The sequence below is a fragment of the Oncorhynchus mykiss genome, chromosome 11 (assembly GCF_057628025.1).
Source record: "Oncorhynchus mykiss isolate SJ-2025 chromosome 11, ASM5762802v1, whole genome shotgun sequence".
Lineage (NCBI taxonomy): Eukaryota > Metazoa > Chordata > Actinopteri > Salmoniformes > Salmonidae > Oncorhynchus > Oncorhynchus mykiss.
This window is the reverse complement of record NC_143032.1, coordinates 15,389,863-15,417,829: the sequence shown is the minus strand read 5'-3', so window position 1 is coordinate 15,417,829 and position 27,967 is coordinate 15,389,863. Positions and strand designations below refer to the sequence as shown.

At 45.5% G+C, this 27,967-nt stretch overlaps 2 protein-coding genes across 2 annotated transcripts; one reads left to right on the top strand and one right to left on the bottom strand.

Moving 5' to 3' along the window:
• Nucleotides 1-255: 255 nt before the first annotated feature.
• Nucleotides 256-8,908, bottom strand: abhd10b (abhydrolase domain containing 10, depalmitoylase b). Its single transcript, XM_021620272.3, has 5 exons — nucleotides 7,288-8,908; nucleotides 6,085-6,268; nucleotides 5,707-5,818; nucleotides 1,234-1,371; nucleotides 256-1,061 (listed from the first exon to the last, which is right to left on the bottom strand). Exons 1-5 carry the CDS (start codon nucleotides 7,409-7,411, stop codon nucleotides 720-722), a joined length of 900 nt encoding a protein of 299 aa, XP_021475947.1. The 5' UTR covers nucleotides 7,412-8,908; the 3' UTR covers nucleotides 256-719.
• Nucleotides 8,577-25,987, top strand: LOC110535333 (YTH domain-containing family protein 3). The gene is made up of 5 exons (XM_021620270.3): nucleotides 8,577-8,912; nucleotides 9,753-9,777; nucleotides 10,193-10,272; nucleotides 11,272-12,966; nucleotides 24,645-25,987. The coding sequence occupies exons 1-5, from the start codon at nucleotides 8,889-8,891 to the stop codon at nucleotides 24,666-24,668; spliced, it is 1,848 nt and encodes a 615-aa protein (XP_021475945.1). The 5' UTR covers nucleotides 8,577-8,888; the 3' UTR covers nucleotides 24,669-25,987.
• Nucleotides 25,988-27,967: the final 1,980 nt, after the last annotated feature.

Here is a 27,967-nt window from a genome sequence, read left to right as displayed (position 1 = left end):
TTAGTTGAACATGTCGTCCCTCTGGGATGTGGCGCTCATAGTATTAACCTTTATTTGAAGTTTCCTCTGAACTTGAAGGGTTTTCTTTTGCTATTTTGAGATAGTGTGATGCTCAGTCCTACCGAAAAGACGATGTCACAGTGCTTCTGCATAGGAGGCAGTTTGACGGAGCTCGTCGTTTGTGTGGATTGTATTAACTCAATAACAGCTCATATATCTGCATGCACAGTAACAGACGAGACGTGCACTCCACTCTGGTGTGCAGAGGCTTTATTGGCCCAACGGGGTGAGACGTGGTAAAAAGGCACAGGAAAACTATTGGGGTCTGGCAAAAGGACCAGCATGTTCTGTCAACCAAACAGCAGCAGCAGTGGCAGCATGGCCCATAGAAAGCTTGACCAAAACAACACTGCACAGAGTAAACTGGAACTAGTAAAAGTCACACTCCCTCCCCAAGGCACACATCAAGAACCTGGCTGAGGTTATTGACAGACGTGCTCCTCGTTCCATCAGTTTGTACTTTCGGTGATCCTCGTTTCTCTCCTTCTCTTTGTAACAGCATAATTAGGATAAACTGACCAGGGGCAGACTGGGAGGAAGGGTAAGGGGAGAGTGGGAGAGCTGGGATAAAGGGATCTTATATGGCTGGGAGGTAGGAGCAGCTCCAATGGGGGGATGGATTTCCAACTCACCCCCCCTTCCCTAACCCTTCCACCGACTCAAACGAGTGTGGTCAGCTTGTCTATGAGGTCGTCGATGGTGTAGACCATGAGCTTGATGTCGTCCTTCTCGGCCATGCGGTGCTGACCGTGGCGGCGGAGGATGACGTCCACGTCTGGGCTGAGGACGCGCTGGGCCACTTGCATGGAGATGTGCCAGGGCACGTCGTCATCCTTCAGGCCGTGGATGAGCCTCACGGGGCAGGTGATGGGGATGGGGCTCTGGAGGACACAGTGGTTCTCCGCCTCCTTCAGGAAGTCCATGGTGAATGTGTAGACGCCCTCCTCTCTGTGCTTGCTGGGCATCGTCAGCACGCCCTTCTCTTCAATCTCCTTACGCACCTGTGGTGAAATGGGATCAAATATATTTTAAATCTAAAAATGAATTGACATTCACACAGATGATTGAATTTCAATTAACAACATGCCTGAATTGCCTGAATAGAAATGGAATTGACATTAGTTAATGTCATTCATAGTAATCCAGGGTTTATTTCATGATGTCCTCTCTCACCTCTAGAGACATTGACTTGAAGGCTGTGACGACATGGTCTGCTGCCGTGGAGATCCCCACCAGAGCCGCAGTCTTCTCCGGCCTGGCGATAGCTGCCAACAGCATGAGCCAGCTGCCCATACTGGACCCCACCATGATCTAAACGGAGACCATGGGGAAAGACATGATTACATTAAAGATGCCTAGACCTAAGATAGGGAGCAATGGTACATAGAAACACCAATAGTTTAATATGAATTGTTTCGCTTGTCTCCTCTCTTCCATTTGAACTGACTCTGTAGAGAAGCACCATGTGTGACAGTATCTAGCAAGCGCTACAATGGACAGAAGAACAGCAGTTTGTAAACACAAATGTGATTCTAACCACTAATCGTAACCACAACATATAGTCCTAACCTTGACTGTAAATCATCATCACAGGCACATTGGGAGTAATATCAGCCATTGGTGAGTCTGGCCCTGCTAATGGTGTCATTCACTAGCTGTGTGTCTGATTAATGACTAAGACAGCATTGAATCCTGGCATGGAGGCTATGATACTCTCATAATGATTGAATGGTGTGAACTTTACATGGTGGTGTGATGCTATTACATTTGTGTGACACAGTGCCCCCTTGTGGAAACATGTGTCACTAAAAACACCACAGCAGAGTCAAATACAGCGTATACAGTGCTTACAGAAATATTCAGACGCCCTGACCTATTCCACATTTTCTTACATTACAGCCTTATTCTAAAATAGATCAAATCAAATGAAGTACTCATTAAATCTACACACAATACCACAGAATGATAAAGTAAAAAAAGGTGTTTAGAAATGTTTGCAAAAATAGGAGAAATACATTATTTACATAAGTATTCAGACCCTTTGCAATGGGATTCAAAATTGAGCTCATGTGCATCCTGTTTCCATTGATTATCCTTGAGATATTTCTATAACTTGATTGGACTCCACCTGTGGTAAATTCAATTGATTGGACATGATTTGGAAAGGCACACACCTGTCTATAGAAGCTCCCACAGTTGACAGTGTCTGTCAAAGCAAAAACTAAGCCATGAGTTGAAAGGAATTGTCCGTTGAGATCGGAGACAGGATTGTGTCTAGGCACAGCTCTGGGGAATGACAAAAAATGTCTGCAGCAATGAAGGTCCACAAGAACACAGTGGCCTCCATCATTCTTAAGTGGAAGAAGTTTGGAACCACCCAGACTCTTCCTAGAGCTGGCCACCCGACCAAACTGAGTAACTGGGGGAGAAGGGCCTTGGTCAGCGAGGTGACCAAGAACCCAATGGCCACTCCGACAGAGCTCTAGAGTTCCTCTGTGGAGATTGGAGAACCTTCCAGAAGGACAACCATCTCTGCAGAACCATATCAGGCCTTTATGGTAGAGTGGCCAGACGGAAGCCACTCCTCAGTAAAAGGCACATGACAGCCCACATGGAGTTTGCCAGAAGGCACCTAAAGGACTCTCAGACCATGAGAAACTAGATTCTCTGGTCTGATGAAACCAAGAATGAACTCTGGAGGAAACCTGGCACCATCCCTCTGACGAAGCATGGTGGTGGCAGCATCATGCTGTGGGGATGTTTTTCAGCAGCAGGGACTGGGAGACTAGTCAGAAACAAGGGATAGATGAACGGAGCAAAGTACTGAGAGATCCTTGATGAAAATCAGCTCCAGAGTGCTCAGGACCTCAGACTGGGGGCGAAGATTCACCTTCCAACAGGACAACGACCCTAAGCACACAGCCAAGACCATGCAGGAGTTGCTTCGGGACAAGTCTCTGAATGCCCTCGAGTAGCCAGCCAGAGCCTGGACTTGAACCCGACCGAACATCTCAGCGAAGCGCCCCATCCAACCGGACAGAGCTTGAGAGGCTCTGCAGTGAAGAATGGGAGAAACTCCCCAAATACAGGTGCCAAGCTTGTAGCATCATACCCAAAACGACTTGAGGCTGTAATCGCTGCCAAAGGTACTTCAACAAAGTACTGAGTAAAGGGTCTGAATACTTATTTAAATGTGATATCATTTTTAATACATTTGCTAAAATGTCCAAAAACCTGTTTTTGCTTTGTTATTATGGGATGTTCTGTGTAGATTGTTTTTTTCCCTCATCAATTTAATCCATTTTAGAATAAGGCTGTAATGTAACAAAATGTGGAGAAAAGAAGAACTTTCCAAATGCACAGAGTTCGGCCAGGTTTTAGAATGGCTGCCATGTTAGCGCCTTAATTATCTGAATTTTGATGATGTAACAATACGAGAGCACCTCCGACAGTTCCCTATTAAATAACTCGCTGTAAACAAGCTAAACAGAGCAGCGAATTTAACAGACATTTTTATTGATGAGCATTCGGGATAATGTACTGTGTTGTCAACAAATTGCATTTCTGCTTTCACTGGACATCTTCATAGGTTTTGAAAACTATCCACCCAAAAAATAGCACAAGGTGGAAGCATCAATTATGACTACTGAGGAGAAGTGGCAGTCTTGGAGCATTCAGAGAGAATCTCCCCCCTTCTTAAAAAAAAAAAAACAGATTCTAACTATTACACCACAAATGTAATAACTATTATGGGAGGGTAAAACTGACAGAACATATTTTTAAATATCAATGTCATTGAAGGAACATTCTATAACTGGGTTATAACAGGAGGGTCTATACCTGGGTTATAACGGGACGGTCTATAACTGGGTTATAACGGGATGGTCTATAACTGGGTTATAACGGGACGGTCTATACCTGGGTTATAACGGGACGGTCTATACCTGGGTTATAACGGGACGGTCTATAACTGGGTTATAACGGGACGGTCTATACCTGGGTAATAACGGGACGGTCTATACCTGGGTAATAACGGGACGGTCTATAACTGGGTTATAACGGGACGGTCTATAACGGGACGGTCTATACCTGGGTTATAACGGGACGGTCTATACCTGGGTTATAACGGGACGGTCTATACCTGGGTTATAACGGGACGGTCTATAACTGGGTTATAACGGGACGGTCTATAACGGGACGGTCTATAACTGGGTTATAACGGAACAGTCTATAACGGGACGGTCTATACCTGGGTTATAACAGGACGGTCTATAACGGGACGGTCTATACCTGGGTTATAACGGAACGGTCTATAACGGGACGGTCTATACCTGGGTTATAAAGGAACGGTCTATAACTGGGTTGTAACGGAACGGTCTATAACGGGACGGTCTATAACTGGGTTATAACAGGACGGTCTATAATGGGACGTCTATAACTGGGTTATAACAGGACGGTCTAACTGGGTTATAACAGGACGGTCTAACTGGGTTATAACAGGACGGTCTATAACGGGACGGTCTATACCTGGGTTATAACGGAACGGTCTATACCTGGGTTATAACGGGACGGTCTATACCTGGGTTATAACGGGACGGTCTATAACGGGACGGTCTATGCCTGGGTTATAACGGGACGGTCTATAACGGGACGGTCTATACCTGGGTTATAAGGGGACGGTCTATAACGGGTTATAACGGGACGGTCTATAACGGGACGGTCTATACCTGGGTTATAACGGGACGGTATATAACTGGGTTATAAGGGGACGGTCTATAACTGGGTTATAATGGGACGGTCTATAACGGGACGGTCTATACCTGGGTTATAAGGGGACGGTCTATAACGGGTTATAACGGTATGGTCTATAACGGGACGGTATATAACTGGTTATAACGATACGGTCCATAACGGGACGGTCTATACCTGGGTTATAACGAAACGGTCTATAACGGGACGGTCTATACCTGGGTTATAACGGGACGGTCTATAACTGGGTTATAACGGGACGGTCTATAACTGGTTATAAGGGGACGGTCTATAACTGGTTATAACGGGACGGTCTATAACTGGTTATAACGGGACGGTCTATAACTGGGTTATAACGGGACGGTCTATAACTGGGTTATAACGGGACGGTCTATAACTGGGTTATAACGGGACGGTCTATAACTGGGTTATAACGGGACGGTCTAACTGGGTTATAACAGGACAGCCTATAACTGGACGGTCTATAACTGGGTTATAACGGGACAGTCTATAACTGGGTTATAACGGGACGGTCTATAACTGGGTTATAACGGGACGGTCTATAACTGGGTTATAACGGGACGGTCTATAACTGGGTTATAACGGGACGGTCTATAACTGGATTATAACGGGACGGTCTATAACTGGGTTATAACGGGACGGTCTATAATTTGGTTATAACGGGACGGTCTATAATGGGACGATCTATAACTGGGTTATAAAGTCAAACTATTATTTAGCTCTTAAACAGATACATGAAACATTTCCCTAAAATCCAATCAAACACGAATTGGAATCACAATAAATGCATATATAAATACATGCATATGGATATTAGGGTTATCTAAAGGCTAGTATAGAAATGATTCTAGATCCACCAGTAGAGAGTTAGTTCACCTGTGGGCCCTCTGCTAGTTCATCCAACACAAAGAGAACGTCTTTCTTCCAGGTGCCGATGGTCCCGTCAGTTAACACCCCCTCTGATAACCCATGGCCAGTGTAGTCAAACCTGGGGAAACACAAACACAACATGAGCCTGGAGGACCACTGTTAGAAATACAATTAAACGTCTGACAATATGTACTATGCTAGCATAATAATTCAAAGAGAGTACAGAATCTATTTGAGTAACATACGTTAGAGGGTGGTCTATTTGCATAACATACCTAACATATAGGCTAGGGACCCTATTCAGGTAATGAACCTCATGTGTATGGCCTTAGGGTCTTAAATTACATTTGCATGGCCTTAAGGAGACCGTGTAATGTACAGTACCTTAGGTATGAATGTCCTAGTGACCTGCAGAACTCCTCCAGGGCCTCAGCTTTCAGGCCGTTCATGTTGGATCCATACCCAGGCAGGAAGACCACGCCTGGACTCTTCCCCTTTACCCTGCGGTAGGCCAGCTTAGGGAGCTCTGGCCTTGTCACATACTGCACATAGGACTTCTGTCTCACCCCTGTAGGACACACACACACACACACACACACACACACACACACACATTTATAAACAGTTATTTAATGCAAAAGATGAAAATGGAGTGGGTCTTGTAAAATTGTAGGTTTTATATGGGTGATTCATGCAATACTCTTGAAGGATAAAATCAACATGAAGTCAAGGCAAGGAATGATCAGCTATGGCAGTCTTATGTAATATTTTGAAAATAGAACTGGGCCAGTGCTGTGGGGCAAGTCATTGTTGACATCATTACCAGTGAGTCAAACCGACTGAACAGAGACAGATATGGAGTAGCCTATGATGCAATGCAAGTAGAAAATTGTGTTACTTACCTCAATACAAGAAAGAGAACATTAGAATACCATTACCATCTAGAACATTAAAACTAAATGGTTTGATAAAAGCTATACTTAATTTACCAGCATTTGCATTAATTGTATGGTCTAAAAACTTGGCTACCCTGCGTTTTAAAACTGGAAAACTGTGCCCTGCAAACACGCTCATGTTGAATAATCCGTTTTTTTGTTGTGAGTGCGCCTTACCAAATCTCAACAACATATGAACAGTCCGGTATAGCGCCGCTCGGAAGAGTATTCCTACCACCAATGTGCGAGATCTTAGAATATGCGCAGATGCTGCGCAGTTTATATGCGCACGAGCTAACCAATACATTCAGATGACGGGTCCTGCCTCTGCCACTCCCCCCACCTGTACCTTTTAATGCCGCGTTCAAAACAACTGGAAACATCTGACTTCCGAGCGTACAGACAACTGGGACCTCGAAAACAACGACCTCCAACTGGGACAAATATTTTGAACGGTCATCCAACTCAGAACTCCAACTCGATAACTCGAGCCTCTTTCTAGAGCTTTGACTTTCCAAGCTGAACATCACTGATGTAATGATTTGACCTCGTATTTTTCCGAGTTCCCAGTTGTTTTGAACGCGGCATAATTCCGTAGCCTATACAATTTCCAGTGAAATCGTTACATTGTGAACTGCAGTATCATACTCACCTCCCAAAGTCTTTGGCAAGATAGTAGCGACTCCTCCATTCTTCAAAATGTGAGAAAGTCCTTTGCGACAGGACCTCAGCACGACGGCTGCCATATTTCTGGCTTTCCCACCCACTGAAAACATATCGCGAGAATACCAATGTTGCCAGACGGATCGTTATTCTTTTACAACGGATGTCCCTAATGAAATCAAATTGTAATAGTCACATTCACCGAATAAAACAGGTGCAGACCTTACAGTGAATGCTTACTTACAAGCCCTTAACCAACAATGTAGCTTTAAGAAAAATAAGTATTAAGTAAGAAAAAATAGATAAGCAAAACATAAAATTAACAAATAGTTAAAGAGAAGCAGTAAAATAACAGTAGCGAGGCTACATACAAGGGGTATAAGTACAGAGTCAATGTGCAGGGGCACAGGTTAATTGAGGTAATATGTACATGTAGGTCGAGTTAAAGTGACTATGCATAGATAATAATCAGAGAGTAGCAGCAGCCTACAAAAATGGGGTGGGACAATGCAAATAGTCTTGGTAGCCATTTGATTAGCTGTTCAGGAGTCTTATGGCTTGGGGGTAGAAGCTGTTAAGAAACCTGTTGGACCTAGACTTGGCGCTCCGGTACCACTTGCCGTGCGGTAGCAGAGAGAACAGTCTATGACTAGGTCGGCTGGAGTCTTTGACAATTTTTAGGGCCTTCCTCTGACACCGCCTGTGTGTGTTGTACATGCACCCTGGGTTAATTTTCCTGTTTCAAGGACATCTCCCAATCTCTCTGTATGTGGTAAACGTTCATCTCTGGGTCTTTGGGTTTGGTATAAGAGCTTGAGATAGGCTATTGCACCTGTCCATAAATCCACAATAGCCTACAATTTGTAATTCAGGAAAATGACTACATGTAGAATCCTGTAGAATGGTATATACAGGATGCCATCCAAGTCCATGAGGAGACCTGTATGTACTGGTAGGCAAATGGTTCAATTAAGCCTTTCATGAATGTCATATGCAATAAAAACGTCCTATGACGGTAATCTTTATTTAGCCAAGGCATAGATCTGGAGAGAGACATATTCAAATTAAATTGAACAGACAGAGACAGATCTGCCTGAAGTTACACAGTTTGTCACAACACAGGGAACACATTTATTTCAACATGTGAAACAATCGTCTGTTGTGTAGACTAGAATAAAGAGGAAATCTTCTGAGACATGTCATGTGAAATATGACTGTAAGTCTGTAACATGACTCTGAACGTCACAGGCGGAAGGTCATGGAGCAATAGAACGGAAGCGAGAGTAATAGCACATCCGCCGTTGTGGAATAGTGTATTCCAATCGGGCATTAGGCAGTTTCAGAGTGAGTGATATATTTTAGCCGAACGTCAATTAGATTGGAAACATATAGGCTTACATCATTGACAGATACAAAGACGCAATCCTCGGCGCTCAAGAAAAGATTGTAGCGATCTGACGACTGGAGAAAACACCGCCATACACAGAGAGATTGGATAACCCGAGACGAGCCGAGAAAAAAATATCGGAGTGCAGAAGCAGGAGAAACCGTGGACAGTCACAAACCGCATTCAGTTTCGGCTCCTGGAGGATGTCTGGAACCACCGTCGATCAGGTGCGTATTTTTGGACAACCCACTGTCGTGACGTGTGTCGTTGCAATATGAACTTTGTCAACACTTTCGCCAGCTGCTATCATTCAGAGCGGTGGTCATGCTAAATAACACAGACAAAAGTATTTGATATATGATAGCTAGCTGCTATGTAGGCCGAACCTTGAAGTAGCGTACCGGCTGCAACAAACTGCTATCATTCAGAGCGGTGGTCATGCTAAATAACACAGACAAAAGTATTTGATATATGATAGCTAGCTGCTATGTAGGCCGAACCTTGAAGTAGCGTACCGGCTGCAACAAACTGCTATCATTCAGAGCGGTGGTCATGCTAAATAACACAGACAAAAGTATTTGATATATGATAGCTAGCTGCTATGTAGGCCGAACCTTGAAGTAGCGTACCGGCTGCAACAAACTGCTATCATTCAGAGCGGTGGTCATGCTAAATAACACAGACAAAAGTATTTGATATATGATAGCTAGCTGCTATGTAGGCCGAACCTTGAAGTAGCGTACCGGCTGCAACAAACTCCAGCTTGAGCCGGTTGCAGTATTTTGTACTTGTCTATGCGGCACGTTTACTGGATGTTAGGTGCGTTTGAAAATAATGCAAAGGAAGCCTTGGATCGGTAGGCTAGGACTGAATGCGCTTGAATATGTCGTGATATACAGCCACTGTTATGGAATCATTGCATGTATTTCAGTAGCTTAGGCCTAGCTCACCTCGCATGTTTGCTACCATCACTCTTCTTCCTATCAAACAGTTCCCTAATAGGCCCATGCACAATCTGATAAATCTCTCTTCCCTATCACGTTTGCACTCATCCATTCTGATGTCAGAGACCCAAAGGACAAGGAAATAAAGGTATGTTTGTCACCTTATTCTTCTACGATGGCATGGTTGTTGTGGAGTTTGATGACAGTCAAACTAACTGCTGTACTAACTAAAGAGTGTAATTAAATAACTGCTCTGATTACTCTTCAACCACCTTTGTTTTGACCTGGTGACCTGGTGTCATCAGCCAAAAGTAGGTAAACTAACTCACTTAGCCCTATAACCATACACCACTGTTCTTGTCATATTCTTGGGTGATGTTATCATCTATGTTGTCATACCCCAACTACTTAATGGGAATGTAAGGGGGTTTATAAGTAGTTTATCAATTGTTCATTATTGGTTTGTAGATCTGTAAAAACACAATAGTTGAATTTAGCTGAGGGACCTTTATGGTTCTATCACATCTAAAGAATAACCTAAGAAAAACATTTTCCCTCTCCAGTACAAAACGGATCAATGCATCAGAAGGAGGGAGTAAACGATGAAGACTTTGAACCTTACCTAAGCAGCCAGACAAATCAGGTGTGTGTGAATTCCAATTCTAGCCTATCAGCTTGACATTTCATAGCGTATAGAGGGTTAGCCTTATGATCTCTATGGACCCTAATAATTGTGTCTGATAGTGATACAGGGTCAGGCTTCATATGAGGGTGTATAGCAGGGGTACTCAAATACTACTTGAGAAGGTCCTGTCACACAGATTTCCTAGGTGGCAAAGGTGTCATTTATCGGCATAGTAACCAACCCCCATCTCGCGACCCATGTGAACAAAGAGAGCTTCAAACCTGTCTGCCAATAACAGCTAGTTTTCCCCTCCCAGACAGTCATAGCAAAATTCTTGCTTGAGAAATAGTTTTTTGCTAAATTAGCAATTTTTGCCCATTTGAATGGAAATGTATTATAGGAAGGTACTTACTTGTTACCCTGAAATGATTTTAATGTTCTTTTTTAATTATTATTTTGTGTTGACCCTGTTCTGTGTCTGGATATGGACTGCTGTCTGCCTATTGAGGATGGCTGGTGTATAGAGTATTACCTCTGAATGAAAACACTGTATAGTAAGTCTATGTAATTAAGAAGCCATTGATAGATAACTAACTCACAGCTCTTTAAAAAAAAAAAAACTTTTCCATTTAAAAAATGAGCTGTGAGGGAAATTATTGTTGATTAAAAAGACTCTAGTGAAATGAAGAATTCTAGTGAAATGTAGCCAAGAACAAACCCACCATTGGCCATGCCAATTTACTTATGAAATGAATCTATACAAACTCAGACAATTATTACAACAACAACTGACAGATTATTTGAACACTGTTGCTGTCTTCACTTCTTGTTAAGGGAAACAGACATTTTATAGAGCTAGCATCCATTTTTTCCTCTGAAAGCCAGTCTTGCTCCTTTGAAGAAACGCTAATTTATTTCTTAGTTACGCTTTTGAGCAGAGATGGGCAAGATTAGGTTAGTCTTAGCTTCTATCACTAAGGTCATCCATTAACTGACCACTGTTCTCCCCATCTACAGAATAACAGCTACCCACCAATGTCCGACCCCTACATACCCAGCTACTATGCTCCTTCCATCGGCTTCCCTTACTCCCTGGGGGAGGCCCCCTGGTCCACTGCGGGGGACCCCCCCATGCCCTACCTGACCACCTATGGACAGATGAGCAATGGCGAGCACCACTTTATCCCAGACGGGGTGTTCAGCCAGCCGGGCGCCCTGGGCAACACCCCTCCCTTCCTCAGCCAGCACGGCTTCAACTTCTTCCCTGGAAACGCAGATTATTCCACCTGGGGCACCAGTGTCTCTCAGGGCCAGTCCACACAGAGCAATGCCTATAGTAATAGTTATGGTTACACGCCTAGTTCCCTGGGGAGGGCTATAGCTGATGGACAGGCAGGCTTCAGCAGTGACGCCCAGCTCAGTAAGGTCCCGGTACTGAGCAGCATCGAGCAGGGCATGACTGGGTTAAAACTGGACATGGGCGCAGCCGTCACCAAGACTGTCGGCTCGCCCCTTGGGGGCACGTTGGGCATGAGTAGCATGGCGGCCAATAACATGCCTCCATTGGTTAGTTCCTCTGCCCCCAAACCCACGTCCTGGGCAGCCATTGCCAGGAAGCCGGCCAAGCCCCAACCCAAGGTCAAGCCCAAAGCCAACATGGGGATGGGAGCCCCTGCCATTCCCCCGCCGCCAATCAAGCACAACATGAACATTGGCACCTGGGACGATAAGGGCTCCGTCAACAAGCCCCCCTTAGCTCAGGCCATGATGCAACCTCAGACCATGGTGCAGCAGACCCTGATGGGCCAGCCCCAGCCCCTGCTGCAGAGCCCTCTGCCCCACCAACACCAGCACCAACATCAGCACCAGCAGCACCACCAACCCTTTCAGCTGCAGTCCCTCCAGTCTCCCCAACACCCCCAGCAGATGCCTCCAGGCCCCCCGCACCACCACCAACACACCCACCAGAACTTCTCCTCCCAGCCTGGCCCCCCTCAACCTATGCATCAACACCAACATCCCCAACCCCCACCCCAGAACCGCTGGGTGGCACCCCGGAACAGGGGCACCTTCAACCAAGGAGGGGCGGAAGGCTTTGGGATGGGTGTTGGTGGGGTCCCCCTCAGTGCCTCTCCCTGCTCCGGGGAGGTGCACCCCGTGTTAGAGAAACTGCGGGCCCTCAACAACTACAACCCCAAAGACTTTGACTGGAACCTGAAGAACGGCCGCGTGTTCATCATCAAGAGCTACTCTGAGGACGACATCCACCGCTCCATCAAGTACTCCATCTGGTGCAGCACCGAGCACGGCAACAAGCGCCTGGACGGCGCCTACCGTTCGCTGGGGGCCAAGGGGCCCCTCTACCTGTTGTTCAGCGTCAACGGCAGCGGTCATTTCTGCGGCGTGGCAGAGATGCGCTCGCCCGTGGATTACAACGCCTACGCAGGCGTCTGGTCTCAGGACAAGTGGAAGGGCAAGTTTGAGGTGAAGTGGGCGTTTGTGAAGGACGTGCCCAACAGCCAGCTGAGGCACATCAGACTGGAGAACAATGACAACAAGCCCGTCACCAACTCCAGGGACACTCAAGAGGTGCCTCTGGAAAAGGCCAAGCAAGTGCTTAAAATTATTGCCACTTTCAAGCATACCACCTCAATCTTTGATGACTTTGCACATTACGAGAAGCGCCAGGAGGAGGAAGAGGCCCTGCGGAGGGTGAGAGAACCGTGCTGCTGACACACACAGCCTTTTCCTTGTGGGGACCGGCAAAGTGGCCGCACTTGTCTGAATTTTCCTTGTTTTACGATCCTTGTGAGGACTTCTGGTCCCCACAAGGATGGTAAAACCACACACACACACACACACACACAGCCCTATTGTATCAGCTGGCAGCAGAGTGTGTATGTGTGTGAGATGGTCACTAGTCACTCAGTCATACAGTGTAATACTGGTCAGTGGTCAACAGCGGTCATCATCTGGGCTCTCTTAGTTCGTAGGCTTCTTGTCTACTCGAACAATCCATTTCTACCAGTGTCATTAGTCCAAGATGGTGGGTTCTATCAGTGTCATTAGTCCAAGGTGGTGGGTTCTACCAGTGTCATTAGTCCAAGGTAGTGGGTTCTATCAGTGTCATTAGTCCAAGGTGGTGGGTTCTACCAGTGTCATTAGTCCAAGATGGTGGGTTCTATCAGTGTCATTAGTCCAAGATGGTGGGTTCTACCAGTGTCATTAGTCCAAGGTGGTGGGTTCTACCAGTGTCATTAGTCCAAGATGGTGGGTTCTATCAGTGTCATTAGTCCAAGATGGTGGGTTCTATCAGTGTCATTAGTCCAAGATGGTGGGTTCTATCAGTGTCATTAGTCCAAGGTAGTGGGTTCTACCAGTGTCATTAGTCCAAGATGGTGGGTTCTATCAGTGTCATTAGTCCAAGGTAGTGGGTTCTACCAGTGTCATTAGTCCAAGGTAGTGGGTTCTATCAGTGTTATTAGTCCAAGGTGGAGGGTTCTACCAGTGTCATTAGTCCAAGGTGGAGCGTTCTACCAGTGTCATTAGTCCAAGGTGGAGGGTTCTACCAGTGTCATTAGTCCAAGGTGGAGGGTTCTACCAGTGTCATTAGTCCAAGGTGGAGGGTTCTGCCAGTGTCATGTCATTAGTCCAAGGTGGAGGGTTCTACCAGTGTCATTACATTAGTCCAAGGTGGTGGGTTCTACCAGTGTCATTACATTAGTCCAAGGTGGTGGGTTCTACCAGTGTCATTACATTAGTCCAAGGTGGTGGGTTCTACCAGTGTCATTACATTAGTCCAAGGTGGTGGGTTCTACCAGTGTCATTACATTAGTCCAAGGTGGTGGGTTCTACCAGTGTCATTAGTCCAAGGTGGAGGGTTCTACCAGTGTCATTACATTAGTCCAAGGTGGTGGGTTCTACCAGTGTCATTACATTAGTCCAAGGTGGTGGGTTCTACCAGTGTCATTACATTAGTCCAAGGTGGTGGGTTCTACCAGTGTCATTACATTAGTCCAAGGTGGTGGGTTCTACCAGTGTCATTACATTAGTCCAAGGTGGTGGGTTCTACCAGTGTCATTACATTAGTCCAAGGTGGTGGGTTCTACCAGTGTCATTACATTAGTCCAAGGTGGTGGGTTCTACCAGTGTCATTACATTAGTCCAAGGTGGTGGGTTCTACCAGTGTCATTACATTAGTCCAAGGTGGTGGGTTCTACCAGTGCCATTACTCTAAGGTGGTGAGGTACGTTGATGTGTTGAATTAGCAGCTCATCCCTCAGGCCTGACCATCTCTGCATTGGTCCAACCAGGAAACACTATCTGATCTGGCAGCCATTTTGTGTGACTATGTGCTTCTATGAGAGTGATGATTCGCCCACGGAACTGGAGAGTGGGATACGCAGGGGTTTCCTGAAATTGGCCGCATTCCTCACATACCTCCTCTCAGACAAAGGCAGAAGTGGCTCTGATCTACCTTTGAACACCAGGCCTCTGGCAGAGACGGGCTCCTCTTGCTTCATTAGCTGTACAGCCCCAACCTATATGCCTAATGTATATCACTGGGTTTCTATGGGTTCCGTTTTAACATTGTTTATATTTCGGGGTTATTCCACAATGTTTTGGGAAACAATTACATTATTCACTGGTTCTTACTTGCGCAAGCAGACACACTTTGAGCAATAATATACATACAACCTATCGAAGGCAGAGAACTGAGACAATTCCGATTCACACATGAGTATAATACACACTTGTACATGTGTGAAATAAGACAAATATAAGCACCCAGCTAATTATTATCATTGTTATAGGATGGACCAGCTAGGAAATCTAGGAAACACATTCTTAATTAAAAATACATATTCTAATCTCATTATATTAAAGGCCCAGTGCAGTCAAAATGTGATTTCCCTGTGTTTTATGTATATTTCTACACTGAGGTTGGAATAATACTGTGAAATTGTGAAAATGATGATAATGCCCTTTTAGTGTAAGAGCTGTTTGAAAAGACCACCTGAAATGTCAGCCTATTTTGGTGGGGTGGAGTTTTGGTCTGCCTGATGACATCACCAGATGGTAAATTAGTTAACAGACCAATAAGGAGTTCCAAACCTCTCGGCCAATAACAGCCAGTTTTCTGTTTTCCCCTCCCCACTCAGACCACTTCCAGATAGTCCTAGCACAATTCTTGCTTTAGAAATTACTCCTTGCAAAGAATATATTTTTGTTTCTTTTTGAAAACGATCACATTAAGGTATTTCATTGTTACCCAGAAATGATTTGATATTGAGATAAAAATGGCAGGATTGGACCGTTAAGAACCCCCCCCCCCCCCCCACACACACACACACAACCTTTTATTTTTCTTCTTCCTACTCTGTCCGTCTCTCCATTTCCCTCCCCCTTGCTCTCCTTCTCCCTTTATCTCCCCCATCTATATATCTCTCCTTCCCTCTGTCCTTCTCCCTCTCTGGCTCCCTCCCTCTATATTGATGCTGGTGTACTGACTCTTGGTTCCTGACCTTGTTAATATTTACCGGGTAACACTCATAAATATTTCAAGTCCATGTTTTCAGGAGCACAGAAAACAACCTGTCAGTAGGAAATGTGTTTTGACTGAAGCCAAGGTAGCGTTGTGTAGCCTAGCGTGGGGCAAGCGGCTGGCGCTGCTTTTGTAGCCCTGACCCCTCTACATGACAGCCCAGGACCTGACAGAACCCATCCTCCTCCCTCCCTCACCCTCCCCAGCCTGACAAGGTTAATTGACCTCCATTGTTAGGCCTCTCTTCTCTCACTCTGAGGGCTGTCAGGTGGAGCGGTCTGCAGTATGTTGTCCCAGACAGAGGGTTGATGCTAATCAGAAGCTAACTGTGGAGACTGAGGTTGTATACAGGATTGAGGATATAGACCGATACTGAACAAAATTTGGCCCTAATCTATGGATTTCACATGGGAAGGGTACTTAGCCATGGGTGGGCCTGGGAAGGCATAGGCCCACACACTTGGGAGCCAGGTCTAGCCAATCAGAATGAGTTTTTCCCCACAAAAGGGCTTTACTACAGACATAAATACTCCTCTGTTTCATCAGCTGTCTGGGTGGCTGGTCTCAGACCATCAAGGTGAAGAAGCTGGAAGTGGAGGTCCTGGGCTGGCGTGGTTACACGTGGTCTGCTGTTGTGAGGCCTTTTGGATGTATTGCCAAATTCTCTAAAATGATGTTCGTGGCGGCTTATGGTAGAGAAATGAACATTAGATTCTTTGGGAACAACACTGGTGGACATTCCTGCAGTCAGCATGCCAATTGCATGCTCCCTCAACTGGCGTTGTGAAAAAACTGCTCATTTTAGAGTGGCCTTTTATTGTCCCCAGCACAAGGTGCAACCCTGTCATGATCATGCTGTTGAATCAGCTTCTTGATATGCCACACCTGTCAGGTGGATGGATTATCTTGGCAAAGGGGAAATGCTTTCTAACAGGGATGTAAACACATCTGAGAGAAACAAGCATTTTGTGCAGATGGAACATTACTGGGATCTTTTCATTTCAGCTCATGAAGCATGGGATCAACACTTTACATGTTGCGTTAATATTTTTGTTCAATATAGATAAGTGGATTGGAATATTTGCAGAGGTGTGTTTGTCAGGGTCGTGTGTGTGTGTGTGTCAATGTGGCAATATGGCAGTCAAATGAATTTTGATTCGTCACATGCTTCGTAAACAACAGGTGTAGACTAACAATGATGCTTACCTACGGGCCCTTCCCAGCAATGCAGAGAGAAAGAAAATAGAGAAATAATAACAAATAACAAATAAACCCTTCAGTAGGTGGGTGGATGTGCGTGGGTGGATGTGAGTGGATGTGCGTGGGTGGGTGGATGTGCGTGGGTGGGTGGATGTGCGTGGGTGGATGTGAGTGGGTGGGTGGATGTGCGTGGGTAGATGTGAGTGGGTGGGTGGATGTGCGTGGGTGGATGTGAGTTGGTGGGTGGATGTGCGTGGGTGGGTGGATGTGCGTGGGTGGGTGGATGTGCGTGGGTGGATGTGAGTGGGTGGGTGGATGTGCGTGGGTAGATGTGAGTGGGTGGGTGGATGTGCGTGGGTGGATGTGAGTTGGTGGGTGGGTGGATGTGCGTGGGTGGATGTGAGTTGGTGGATGTGAGTGGGTGGGTGGATGTGAGTGGTTGGATGTGAGTGGGTGGATGTGAGTGCGTGGGTGGATGTGTGTGTGTGGGTGGGTGGGTGGATGTGAGTGGGTGGGTGGGTGGATGTGAGTGGGTGGATGTACGTGGGTGGGTGGATGTGCGTGGGTGGGTGGATGTGCATGCATGGGTGGATGTGCGTGCGTGGGTGGATGTGCGTGCGTGCGTGGGTGGATATGCGTGGGTGGATGTGCGTGAGTGGGTGGATGTTCGTGCGTGGGTGGATGTGAGTGGGTGGATGTGCGTCCGTGGGTGGATGTGGTAGCCTCAGGTGAGTGAATAAAGGATGGTCTCTGTGGGCACAGACACACTGAGGAGGTATTTGTTTCCCCAGCCACCCAGGCCAGGTCAGGCTTCAGCCCCAGCACCAGACAGAGTATCCCTACTGGGGATAGAGTTACTCTGGAGGCCCAGGTCTCACTGGGGCGTTCCCTTGCTGTGTCCACTGACACTGACACCTTCCTTCCCTCAAAGGGACCACTGTTTTCCCTGGGAAATGGGAGAATTAGTCTATATAAAGCCCTGAAGTTTGTCAAGTCCGTACATTGTTTTGAGTTTTACTGTGTTTTTATAGCTTGGATAAGCACATCTTTGTGTACCAACTTTGCTTGACAGCGAATTTTGGAAGTGATGTGTGTGTTGTTGTGTGTGTGAGTATTAGAATGCACTGTGCAGCCAGGCCTGTATTTGTGTATGTCAATAAATGAACAGTCGGGGAGTAAACTGACAGACCTGCTTTTCTCATGGTTTTAAAGAGTTAATAGAGCACGACCATCCAGTCCTCCTTCTGATCTCGCTCTCTTTTATTTATGTAATAATATATATACAGTTGAAGTCGGAGGTTTACATTCACTTAGGGTGGAGTCATTAAAACTCGTTTTTCAACCACTCCACACATTTCTTGTTAACAAACTATTGTTTTGGCAAGTTGGTTAGGACATCTACTTTGTGCATGACACAAGTAATATTTCCAACAATTGTTTACAGACAGATTATTTCACTTATAATTCACTGTATCACAATTCCAGTAGGTCAGAAGTTTACATACACTAAGTTGACTGTGCCTTTAAACAGCTTGGAAAATTCCAGAAAATTATGTCATGGCTTTAGAAGCTTCTGATAGGCTAATTGACATAATTTGAGTCAATTGGAGGTTTACCCGTGGATGTATTTCAAAGCCTACCTTCAAACTCAGTGCCTCTTTGCTTGACATCATGGGAAAATCAACCAAGACCTCAGAAAAACATTGTAGACCTCCACAAGTCTGGTTCATCCTTGGGAGCAATTTCCAAATGCCTGAAGGTACCACGTTCATCTGTACAAACAATAGTACGCAAGAATAAACACCATGGGATCACGCAGCCGTCATACCGCTCAGGAAGGAGACGCGTTCTGTCTCCTAGAGATGAACGTACTTTGGTGTGAAAAGTGCAAATCAATCCCAGAACAACAGCAAAGGACCTTGTGAAGATTCTGGAGGAAACAGGTACAAAAGTATCTATATCCACAGTAAAACGAGTCCTATATCGACATAACCTGAAAGGCCGCTCAGCCAGGAAGAAGCCACTGCTCCAAAACCGCCATAAAAAAGCCAGACTACGGTTTGCAACTGCACATGGGGACAAAGATTGTACTTTTTGGAGAAATGTCCTCTGGTCTGATGAAACCAAAATAGAACTGTTTGGCCATAATGACCATCGTTATGTTTGGAGGAAAAGGGGGAGGCTTGCAAGCTGAAGAACGCCATCCCAATCGTGAAGCACGGGGGTGGCAGCATCGTATTGTGGGGGTGCTTTGCTGAAGGAGGGACTGGTGCACTTCACAAAATAGATGGCATCATGAGGAGGGAAAATTATGTGGATATATTGAAGCAACATCTCAAGACATCAGTCAGGAAGTTAAAGCTTGGTCACAAATGGGTCTTCCAAATGGACAATGGTTATGGCAAAATGGCTTAAGGACAACAAAGTCAAGGTATTGGAGTGGTCATCATAAATCCCTGACCTCAATCCCATTGAAAATATGTTGGCAGAACTGAAAAAGCGTGTGTGAGCAATGAGGCCAACAAACCTGTCTCATTTATACCAGCTCTGTCAGGAGGAACTTATTGTGGGAAGCTTGTGGAAGGCTACCTGAACCGTTTGACCCACTTTAAAGGCAATGCTACCAAATACTAATTGAGTGTATGTAAACTTCTGACCTGCTGGGAATGTGATGAATTCTCTCTACTATTATTCTGACATTTCACATTCTTAAAATAAAGTGGGGGAGCCTAACTGACCTAAGACAGGGAATTTTGACTAGGATTAAATGTCAGGAAATGTGAAAAACTGAGTTTAAATGTATTTGGCTAAGGTGTATGTAAACTCCCGACTTCAACTGTGTGTATATATATCCCCCTCTCTTTCGCTCTCTATTATCTCTCTATCTATCCCTCTCGCTCTTCTACTCTCTCTCTCTATCTCTCTATCTATCCTCTCTTTCTTTCTCTTTCTCCCTCTTTCTTTCTCCCTCTCCTACTCCCTCTTTCTCTTTCTTTCTATTTCTCTCTCCTACTCCCTCTCTCTCTCTTTCTTTCTCCTCATCTCTTTCCTCCATCTCCCCCTCTTCATCATAGTGATTAACTGTGCCATGATTTATTAGCCTTCCTGCCTGCTCATAAAAATGACTACAACCAGACAGACCTTCTGGTGTATGGAGAGAGGGGGGAGGAAGGGGGGGGGGGGGGTACAGATGGAGATTGGAGGTGGTAGAGATGGGGATTGGGGAGGGGGGAGGGGTACAGATGGAGATTGGGAGGGGGGAGGGGCAGAGATGGACATTGGAGGGGGTAGAGAAAGAGATTGGAGGGGGCAGAGATGGAGATGGGAATTGGGGGGGAGGAGGGGCAGAGATGGAGATGGGAATTGGGGGGGGGGGGGGGGGAGATGGGAATTGGGGGGGAGGAGGGGCAGAGATGGAGATGGGAATTGGGGGTGAGGAGGGGCAGAGATGGAGATGGGAATTGGAGGGGAGGAGGGGCAGAGATGGAGATGGGAATTGGGGGAGGAGGGGGCAGAGATGGGGATTAGAGGGGAAGGAAGGGCAGAGATGGGGATTGGAAGGGCAGAGATGGGGATTGGAAGTTGGGGAGGAGGGGGCAGAGATGGGGATTGGAGGGGGCGGAGATGGGGATTGGAGGGGGTGGAGATGGGGATTGGAGGGGGTGGAGATGGGGATTGGAGGGGGTGGAGTTGGAGATTGGAAGGATGGGGATTGGAGAGGAGGAGGGGGTAGAGATGGAGATTGGAAGGGGGGAGGAGGGGGTAGAGATGGAGACTGGAAGGGGGGAGGAGGTAGAGATGGAGATTGGAAGGGGGGAGGAGGGGGCAGAGATGGACATTGGAAGGGGGGAGGAGGGGGTAGAGATGGAGATTGGAAGGGGGGGGGGCAGAGATGGAGATTGGAAGGGGGGAGGAGGGGGCAGAGATGGAGATTGGAAGGGGGGGAGGAGGGGGCAGAGATGGGGTTTGGAAGTGGGGAGGAGGGGCAGGGATGGGAATTGGAGAGGAAGGAGGGGCAGAGATGGAGATTGGAGGGGAGGAGGAGGGGCAGAGATGGAGATTGGAGGGGAGGAGGAGGGGGCAGAGATTGAGATTGGAGGGGAGGAGGAAGGGCCAGAGATGGGGATAGGAGGGGAGGAGGAGGGGGCAGAGATGGGGATAGGAGGGGAGGAGGAAGGGGCAGAGATGGGGATAGGAGGGGAGGAGGAGGGGGCAGAGATGGGGATAGGAGGGGAGGAGGAAGGGGCAGAGATGGGGATAGGAGGGGAGGAGGAAGGGGCAGAGATGGGGATAGGAGGGGAGGAGGAAGGGGCAGAGATGGGGATAGGAGGGGAGGAGGAAGGGGCAGAGATGGGGATAGGAGGAGGGGGAGGAGCGGCAGAGATGGAGAAAAATTGTCACATGCGCCGAATACCACAGGTGTATTACTGTGAAATGCTGACTTACAAACCCTTAACCAACAAAGTAGTTCAAGAAATAGTCATAAAAATATTTACTAAATAAACTAAAGTTTAAAAAAACTATAAAATCCAAAAGTAACACAAAACCATTCCATAACAATAACAAGGCTATATACGGGGGTACCAGTACCGAGGGAATGGACAGGTTTGTTGAGGTCATTTCTAAAGTGACAATGCATAGATAATAAACAGCGAGTAGCAGCAGTATTAAAACAAAGAGGGGGGGTCAATAGAAATAGTCAGGGTGGGCATTGGATTCATTGGGGATTGGAGGGGATGAGGGGGCATACAGTGCATCCGGAAAGTATTCAGACCCATTCACTTTTTTGCTACGTTACAGCCTTATTCTAAAATGGATTAAATTAATGTGTGTTCCTCGTCAATCTTCACTCAATACCCCATAATAACAAAGGGAAAACTGTTTTTGGGAATTTTTGCAAATGTATAAAATATATTTTTTAAAACAATCATATTCAGACGCTTTGCTATGAGACTCGAAATTGATTTCAGGTGCATCCTGTTTCCATTGATCATCCTTGAGATGTTTCTACAACTTGAAAGAAGTCCACCTGTGGTAAACCTGTCTATATGAGGTTCCACAGTTGGCAGTGAATGTCAGAGAAAAAAACGGAAGGAATTGTCCGTAGAGCTCTGAGACAGGATTGTGTCGAAGCACAGATCTGGAGAAGGATACCAAAATATTTATGCAGTATTGAAGGCCCCCAAGAACACTGTGGCCTCCATCATTCTTAAATGGAAGAGGTTTGGAACCATGAAGATTCTTCCTAGAGCTGGCTGTCTGGCCAAACTGAGCAATCAGGTGGGGGGGGCTTGGTCAGTGAGGTGATCAAAAACACGATGGTCACTCTGACAGAGCTCCAGAGGACCTCTGTGGAGATGGGAGAACCTTTCAGAAGGACAACCATCTCTGTAGCACTCCACCAATTTATGGTAGAGTGGCCAGACGGGAACCACTCCTCAGTAAAAGGCACATGACAGCACGCTTGCAATTTGCCAGAAGGCACCTAATGGACTCTCGGATCATGAGAAACAAGATTCTCTGGTCTGATGAAACCAAGATTGAAATCTTTGGCCTGAATGCCAATCGTCACTTCTGGAGGAAACTTGGCACCATCCCTACAGTGAAGCATGGTGGTGGCAGCATCATGCTGTGGATGTTTTTCAGTGGCAGGGACTGGGAGACTAGTCAGGACCGAGGGAAAGATGAACAGAGCAAAGTACAGAGAGATCTTTGATGAAAACCTGCTCCAGAGCGCTCAGGACCTTAGACTGGGGTGAAGGTTCACCTTCTAACAGGACAACGACCCTAAGCACACAGCCAAGACAATGCAGGAGTGGCTTCGGGACAACATGAACCCGATTGAACATCTCTGGAGAGACCTGGAAATAGCGGTGCAGCGACGCTCCCCATCCAACCTGACAGAGGTTGAGAGGATCTGCAGAGAAGAATGGGAGAAACTCTCCATCCAACCTGACAGAACTTCAGAGGATCTGCAGAGAAGAATGGGAGAAACTCTCCATCCAACCTGACAGAACTTCAGAGGATCTGCAGAGAAGAATGGGAGAAACTCTCCATCCAACCTGACAGAACTTCAGAGGATCTGCAGAGAAGAATGGGAGAAACTCTCCATCCAACCTGACAGAACTTCAGAGGATCTGCAGAGAAGAATGGGAGAAACTCTCCATCCAACCTGACAGAACTTCAGAGGATCTGCAGAGAAGAATGGGAGAAACTCTCCATCCAACCTGACAGAACTTCAGAGGATCTGCAGAGAAGAATGGGAGAAACTCTCCATCCAACCTGACAGAACTTCAGAGGATCTGCAGAGAAGAATGGGAGAAACTCTCCATCCAACCTGACAGAACTTCAGAGGATCTGCAGAGAAGAATGGGAGAAGCTCCCCATCCAACCTGACAGAACTTCAGAGGATCTGCAGAGAAGAATGGGAGAAACTCCCCAAATACAGGTGTGCCAAGCTTGTTGCGTCATACCCAAGAAGACTCAATACTGTAATCGCTGCTAAAGGTGCTTCAACAAGGTACTGAGTTAAGGGTCTGAAATTTGATATTTCAGTATAATTATTATTTTTTTTAAAGATACATTTATAAACCTGTTTTTGCTTTGTCATTATGGGGTATTGTGTGTAGATTGATGAGGGGGAAAAAAACAATTTAATCCATTTTAGAATACGGCTGTAACTTAACAAAATATTGAAAAAGTCTAGGGGTCTGAATACATTCAGAATGCACTGTAGATGAGGGGCTGAGGGGAGGAGGGGTAGAGATGGGGGTTTGAGGGGAGGAGGGGGTAGAGAGGGGGGTTTTAGGGGAGGAAGGGGTAGAGATGGGGGTTTGAGAGGGTGAGGAGAGGAGGTGGTAGAGATGGTGGTTTGAAGGGGTAGAGATGGGGGTTTGAGGGGAGGAGGGGGTAGAGATGGGGGTTTGAGGGGAGGAGGGGGTAGAGAATGGGGTTTGAGTTGGTGAGGGGGTGGAGATGTGGGTTTGAGTTGGTGAGGGGAGGAAGGGGTAGAGATGGTCGTTTGGGGGGAGGAGGGGGTAGAGATGGTCTTTGGGGGGAGGAGGAGGTAGAGATGGTCTTTTGGGGGGAGGAGGGGGTAGAGATGGTCGTTTGAGGGGAGGAGGGGTAGAGATGGTCGTTTGAGGGGAGGAGGGGTTAGAGATGGTCGTTTGAGGGGAGGAGTGGGTAGAGATGGTCGTTTGAGGGGAGGAGGGGTTAGAGATGGTCGTTTGAGGGGAGGAGGGGTTAGAGATGGTCGTTTGAGGGGAGGAGGGGTTAGAGATGGTCGTTTGAGGGGAGGAGGGGGTAGAGATGGGGGGGGGGGGGGGGGTATTTCAGCTGGTGTTAATAAGGATGAAATAAAGTAGGTTTTGAGTTCCACATGCAAAAACTCAACTCTGTGGAAATCTTCAGTAGACACCACTGTGTGACACATTTTGAAGCGAAGCACCCATTTCTTCCGTTAGCTTACATCCAAGGGCCAAATCCTATCACAGAGCTTTCATCACATGAACGGAGAACAAGAGATTGAGTCAAAAAAATACATTTCCCTGAGTATGTTTTGTAACAGCATTCCATGTGTTTTTTCTCCCACTTAAATATCCTCTAATTTTGTCCCCCCCCCCCCCTCTCTCCCTCTCCCCAGGAGCGGAATAGAAATCAACAGTAACTTTAGAGAGAACTCCTTGCTAGAGGTACAACACTAACAACGTATGACCTTAAATAATTAGCCTAACTACGCAGAAGAAAGGGTCCTGCCATCTTTTCTGCTGAAGACAACAACAAAGAGGCCATATCTCCCGATGTGAACACGACGATGGACTCACCTGTATCAGTTCTCTGGTGCATCAATCTACCCCAGTGTTCCTGTCTCTGAAGAAAAATAAAGAACATCACTCACTTTAAAGTCTCTCTTTAAGCACTTTCAGTCCACCTAAAGCAGCCTCTACCAATACCCTTTACTCTCTAATAACTCTTATATCTCACTTATATCTCTCTTTCTGGACTTCTGTTTCTAATAACTGACTAACCAGTGTAGTTAGTTTTTCTGAGGATTTTACCAGACTTGTAGTTTTTTGTTTCGTTTTTTTTTTAATGCCTCCAAAATATTGGGGAAGAAAATGTGTTCTCCCCTCCCCCTCGATGAGCGTTAGCGCCTTCAGAAGAGATTCAAACATATAACATGTATAACAAAATATTTTACTTGAATCTACACTCAGCTTGTGATTGATTGACAGGTGAGGGGAACGACAGGAAACGGCCATAATCATGCCAATCATTAGATGGACCCCTCTTACTCCCGCCCCTTTGTTTCTTCATCTTTTTCTGTGTACCAAAAGATGAGGTGGATGATGTAGTGAGCTGGGCTGGGTGAATGCCAGTTAATGCACATGTTCGTTTTTTCTCTCGTGATTATTATGTCATTCTGAAGTCCATTTGTCTGAGGAGAAATCTGCTCCACGGTAACGGTTGCCTTGGTAGCTGTCAGTATCTTCAGGCTAAAGCTGGGGCCTGTTCAGGAGGTTGCAATGTTACACAACATTCAGATAGAAAATGTGTCCAATAGATATGATTCTCTGTCATGTAGATGAGAACAGGAAATTGTTTTAGCTTTAAACATTACGTTTCTATCAGCAGTGTTGTGCAACGTTTCACCTGACTGAACAGGCTTCAGGCTCTCTGTCTCTGAAGATCTCTGTAATGCTTTTGGGATGACCCTCCCTGGTGTTCCTGGATCCAGGTATAAGGTACTGTTAACCACAGATCTGGGACCAGATGCTCTACCCCATCTCCTAACCTAAACCATTAGGGGGATGAAAATATATCTGGTCCTGGATCAGTGGTTAGGAGTGATTTTTGCCTACTGCCGATTGCTGCTTGGTTACAGAGGGGTATCCCAAAAGCTGAACATCACCAAGGAAGTGAGCGTTTCTCCTCAAGGTGATTCACTAGCGAAAAATAAACATTACCCATGTTTAGCATAACAAACTCTTCTGCGATGTGTCTTCTTGCGGTCTGTTGTGTGTATGTGATTGTATCGATGTGTGAGCAATAACCCTGTCATCCATTTTCTGTTTCTGCACTTGGATGATCCTAATATTACAGATTTTTTACTGACACCAAGACACATCACAGGCTGTGCCCCAACACTCTAGCATGGCTTCCTCCACTCCTCCATCCAGATTGATACTGTAGGGCAGGGATCATCAGCTAGATTCAACCGCGGGACAATCTTTTTTTTTTGAGCAGATGGTTGGTGGGCTGGAACATAATTACAAATAATTTGTAGACTGCAAATTGATGGCAAGAAGCCCAAACAGATATATTTGACTTAAACATAATCATTTTAAACCTTGCTTACATTTGTATACATTCACGTCTCTATTATGCGTGGGAATACTTGGGAACATATTTCCTAAATTAAAATAACTTTTAGCTGATTTCCTGGTGATTTATGTATTTTATGTCCAACAATGAAAATAATGTATATGTACTGTATCATTGTTTGAATATGTACAGTACCAGTCAAAAGTTTGGACACACCTAGTCATTCAAGGGTTTTTCTTTATTTTTACTATTTTCTACATTGTAGAATAATAGTGAAGACATCAAAACTACGAAATAACACATATGGAATCATGTAGTAAGCAGAAAGTGTTAAACAAATCAAAATATATTTGAGATTCTTCAATGTAGCCACCCTTTGTCACCTAGAATGCATTTCAATTAGCAGGTGTGCCTCTAATTTGTGGAATGTCTTTCCTTTAATGAGTTTGAGCCAATCAGTTGTGATGTGACAAGGTAGCGGAGGTATACAGAAGACAGCCCTATTTGGTAAAAGACCAAGTCCATATTATGGCAGGAACAGCTCAAATAATCAAAGAGGAATGACAGTCCCTCATTACTTTAACACATCAGTCAATCGAAAAACCATCAAGCGCTTTGACGAAACTGGCTCTCATGAGCACCACCACAGAGTTACCTCTGCTGATACCAGAGTTACCTCTGCTGCAGAGGATAAGTTCATTCGAGTTGTTTTTGGTTGCTACTTGATGTTAGTTCTGATGTCTTCACTAGCACCCTCTTTGGGTCATTGTCCTGGTTGAAGTATCTCAAATATAAAATATATTTTCATTTGTTTAACCCTTTCTGGGAACTACTTGATTCCATCTGTGTTATTTCGTAGTTTTGATGTCTTCACTATTGTTCTACAATGTAGAAAAAAGTTTTTAAAAAAAAATAAAAAAAAACCTTGAATAAGTAGGTGTGTCCAAACTTTTGACTGGTACTGTGTATTACTGTTCAAAAGTTTGGGGTCACTTAGAAATGTCCTTGCTTTTGAAAGAAAGCCTTTTTTGTCCATTAAAATAACATCAAATTGATCAGAAATACAGTGTAGACATTGTTAATGTTGTAAATGACTATTGTAGCTGGAAACGGCAGATTTTTTTATGGAATATCTACATAGGCATACAGAGGCCCATTATCAGCAACCATCACTCCTGTGTTCCAATGGCACGTTGTGTTAGATAATCCAAGTTTATCATATTAAAAGGCTAATTGATCATTAGAAAACCCTTTTGCAATTATGTTAGCACAGCTGAAAACTGTTGTTCTAATTAAAGAAGCAATAAAACTGTCCTTTAGACTAGTTGAGTATCCGGAGCATCAGCATTGTGGGTTCGATCACAGGCTCAAAATGGCCAGAAACAAAGAACTTTCCTGTGAAACGTGTCAATTTCTCGTCAGAAATGAAGGCTAATCCATGGGAGACATTGCAAATACTACAATACTATACATACATATATACATATACACTGCATATATACAGATACATAATATGTACATGTAGGTAGAGTTATTGAAGTGACTATGCATAGATAATAGCAGAGAGTAGCAGCAGCGTAGAAGAGGAGGGTGGGGGGCAATTCAAATAGTCTGGGTAGCATGCATGTGTAGGTTAATCTT

What these genes read in the sequence shown, in the direction of transcription:
- abhd10b (XM_021620272.3), bottom strand. Translation starts at nt 7,411, where the DNA reads ATGTTTTCAGTGGGTGGGAAAGCCAGAAATATGGCAGCCGTCGTGCTG. An exon ending in CTAGGACATTCATACCTAAG is followed by an intron (nt 5,819 to 6,084) that starts GTACTGTACATT and finishes GTGTTTCCCCAG; the next exon opens with GTTTGACTACACTGGCCATG. An exon ending in AACTAGCAGAGGGCCCACAG is followed by an intron (nt 1,372 to 5,706) that starts GTGAACTAACTC and finishes GTCTCCGTTTAG; the next exon opens with ATCATGGTGGGGTCCAGTAT.
- LOC110535333 (XM_021620270.3), top strand. Translation starts at nt 8,889, where the DNA reads ATGTCTGGAACCACCGTCGATCAG. An exon ending in CTGGAACCACCGTCGATCAG is followed by an intron (nt 8,913 to 9,752) that starts GTGCGTATTTTT and finishes TTCTGATGTCAG; the next exon opens with AGACCCAAAGGACAAGGAAA. An exon ending in AGGAAGAGGCCCTGCGGAGG is followed by an intron (nt 12,967 to 24,644) that starts GTGAGAGAACCG and finishes CCCTCTCCCCAG; the next exon opens with GAGCGGAATAGAAATCAACA.